This window comes from Onychomys torridus, unplaced genomic scaffold, assembly GCF_903995425.1.
Source record: "Onychomys torridus unplaced genomic scaffold, mOncTor1.1, whole genome shotgun sequence".
Taxonomy (NCBI): Eukaryota; Metazoa; Chordata; class Mammalia; order Rodentia; family Cricetidae; genus Onychomys; species Onychomys torridus.
In genome coordinates, this window is record NW_023411724.1 from 4,532 (window position 1) to 7,672 (window position 3,141).

Genomic DNA, 3,141 nt, shown 5'->3' on the forward strand with positions numbered 1-3,141 from the left:
TTGCAAGCCAGCTCCATCCCTGTTCCTTCAGGTGGACTCAGGCTCCCCTTTGCTCACCGTGCTTCCCTCCTACCAATTTGCTGTGGTGGGTGTGACAATCATGTCAAGTGAGGTCCAAGTACCTGCCTGGTACTCACTAAGCCTGAAGATAGAGGTGGTGCTGGTGGTGCTGGTGCTGGTGGTGGTGCTGGTGGTGGTGGTGCTTTTTATTATTATCATTGTTTAAAGAAAAGCAAGAAGGAGTAAGGAAACCCTAAGGCGAGGGTGCGGTGTTTAATAAAAGTTGGAGGCGGCATGTGTGTAAAACGGGCCCCCCAAAGAAGCCAAGGCCGAGGCCATGGGAGGGGGTTGTAGCCAAGTTGGCGACGGACTGGGCCTTGGAGAACATGGGCGGCGTCGGGTAGGTCCCGAAATCGCTGCCCCCGAACTGTCGACTCCTGCACCTCCGCCCCACCGCACCCTTCACACGCCCACCCCACCCCAGCCGGCCCTTTGCACAAAGTTGGAGCCAGGGAGCTGCAGTTTGGCCAAGAAGGCCGGGTGAGCCACGGGGCGTGCGGGGAGAAGGCGTGGGCCGGCGTGCGTCCCTCCGTCGGGATCGCTTAGAGGTGGTGCGGGGAAGGAGGACGAGGCTCGCCGGTGGTGTCCTGGGGAGTCCTGGGATGTCCTGGGGAGTCCTGGGGTCTCCTGGGATGTCCTGGGATGTCCAGGGGTGTCCGGGGTTGGCCTGGGGTGTCCGGGGGTGTCTGGGGCGTCCCGGGGTGTCCTGGGGTGTCTGGGGAGTCCCGGGGTGTCCTGGGGATGTCCCGGGATGTCCAGTGGTGGCCTGGGATGTCCTGGGATGTCCAGGGGTGGCCTGGGGTGGCCTGGGGTGTCCGGGGGTGTCCTGGGGTGTCTGGGGTGTCCGGGGGTGTTCTGTGGTGTCTGGGGTATCTGGGGTGTCCCGGGGTGTCCCGGGGTCGGAAGAGGCTGGGCGGAGAGAGGCGTGCAGGTGAGGGCGGGGTGTCCCGGGGGCGGGCAGGTGTGTAGAGCGTGGGGAGGCAGGGAGGGCGGAGGAGGCTGTGGTCCGCGTGCGTGTCCGGAGCGGCTTTGTCGGTGAGGGTGCGGTGCGTTGTTGGGTGAGGGTGACGGGAGTGTGCAGGAGGGTGCGGGCGTGAGAAGAAAGAGAGGGGCCGCGGCTGCGTGCGTGAGTGCGGCGCTGGGCAGAGGCCGGAGAGTTGTGGCAAAGAAGCGGGGCGGCGTGGAGGAGCAAAAACTGTGTAGCCCAGGCTGGCCTCGAACTCGTGATCCTCCTGCCTCCGCCTCCTTCAGCAAATCCTACCGGCGTGCGCCACCACAACCGGCGAGAGCCCGCCGCGATTCAGACCTACTCGAACCGTCCGTACGATGACGCAATCCCACAACACACGCCCCCTACCCACAACACACCGCCCCCAGCCCTGCTCTCACACCCGGGACACTCACAGCGCGCTCATCACACACACCCCAAACAACCCTCCTACACTCCTCTCACAACAAACAACCACTCGCTCCAGCCTTGCACGCAACACACCAAACGCAAACACGCACGCACGCACCCACACCACCTCCCCGACCCTCCGGACGGACGCCCTACACCCGGCGCCCCCTCTCGGCTCACTGCCTCGCCCGGGACGCCGGCGCCAGGGCGACCCCTGCCGCTCGCACCGGGAACCCACACTCGCCGCCCAACAGCGCCCCGCACTCCCCGTCCACCCACTGCCCGACCAGGGAGCCGTCCGTCCGTCCACCCACTGCCCGACGCGCCGCCACTCGCCTCCCTTCGCTCCCCTCCCAACGCCCGCTCCTCCCCGGGGACTCAGCCACAGCCAAACCCAGGCCTCCACCTCGGGACCGTCGCCGGCCTTCTTCGCCACCGGCCCTCGGCCCGGCAAGGCCTCGACACCCACCCGCCCCCGACCCCTGACCTTAGCCCTCCACACCTTCTCCGGGGAGCACGGAGGCTCGGCGGCAACACCCCGGACCCCGAACTATCGCTTCCCAGGACCCCCGGGCCTTCAGGACTACCACCAGACACATAGTGGCTGCAGGGATGCAGGGATGCACGGATGCAGGGCTGCGAGGACCTATCCGGGGGTGGGCGAGTGGGTGGGTGCCCTGCACCCGGACACCCTGCTAGGGACGGCCAGGCGAGCGAGCGGGCGAGCGAGCGAGCACCCCGTGACACTCGATGGAGCGAGGACAGGGCTCGCTCTCTCCCGCACGCCTACCCGCACGACCCTCTCCTGCCAGATATCTCCAGGTTAGCAGGAGGTTTTGGGGGGGAACCGGAGCGGGGAAGGCCTCCTGGCCCCACAAGGCCCATGCCCAAGACCCCAAGCACAACACGGGGACTTCCTCCCCACCCACCGCCATCCAAGGGGCGTCTTCAGAGAAGCCCACCCGGGGCACCTTGTTCTACCCCCACTCGTCTCTAAAACCAGCCCTTCTTTTGTATTGTCATTTTCGTTTCTATATTCATTGGATGCTGAACACCTCTATCTCAACTGCCTCTCGACCACAGGCTTGGACTGACCACACCATGGAAGAGTTGGGATGACCATTTCGGCAAGAAAAGAAATCAGAAGTAAAAGGGAAGTCAGGAAACAAGAGAAAGAAAAGGAGGAGACACAGACAGAGAGACAGCGAGGCAGACTGAGAGAGTCAGTGTGTGTGTGTGTGTTTGTGTGTGCGAGAGAGAGAGAGACAGAGACAGAGACAGAGACAGAGACAGAGACAGACAGAGACAGACAGAGACAGCCAAGGAGATGGTGATTTGCCAAAGAGAAAAATGGGGAGTGGGTAAAATAGGGTCTCCCACTTGTAATCCCTGCAGGCAGTGGGGGCAGAGGCAGGAGCATCAACTAAAATTCTGTAGCAGCTGGGTCTAAACAGTGTTGCAGCAAGATCCAGGAGGGCAAAAGCAGTAGGTACTGAGGCCTTAAGTCCTAACCAAACCTTACCAAACCAAAGAGAAAGCGGCCAGAGGATATATAACTAAGAACGGTGAAGAAAGCTCAAAGGGCAGAAGAAAGGCTTGAGAGGAGGGGCCGTGTGTGTGTGTGTGTGTGTGTGTGTGTGTGTGTGTGAGTGTGTGTATGTGTCAGGACTGGTGGCTAGACA

The 3,141-nt window shown here is 62.6% G+C and overlaps 1 protein-coding gene across 1 annotated transcript; it reads left to right on the forward strand.

Annotated features, from left to right (window-relative positions):
• Positions 1-1,386: 1,386 nt before the first annotated feature.
• LOC118575322 (extensin-like) lies at positions 1,387-2,637 on the forward strand. Its single transcript, XM_036175911.1, has 2 exons — positions 1,387-2,281; positions 2,543-2,637. The coding sequence occupies exons 1-2, from the start codon at positions 1,387-1,389 to the stop codon at positions 2,551-2,553; spliced, it is 906 nt and encodes a 301-aa protein (XP_036031804.1). The 3' UTR covers positions 2,554-2,637.
• The last annotated feature ends 504 nt before the right edge of the window (positions 2,638-3,141 follow it).

Excerpts from the sequence above, each read along its gene's own strand:
- LOC118575322 (XM_036175911.1), top strand. The coding sequence starts at position 1,387 with ATGACGCAATCCCACAACACACGCCCCCTACCCACAACACACCGCCCC.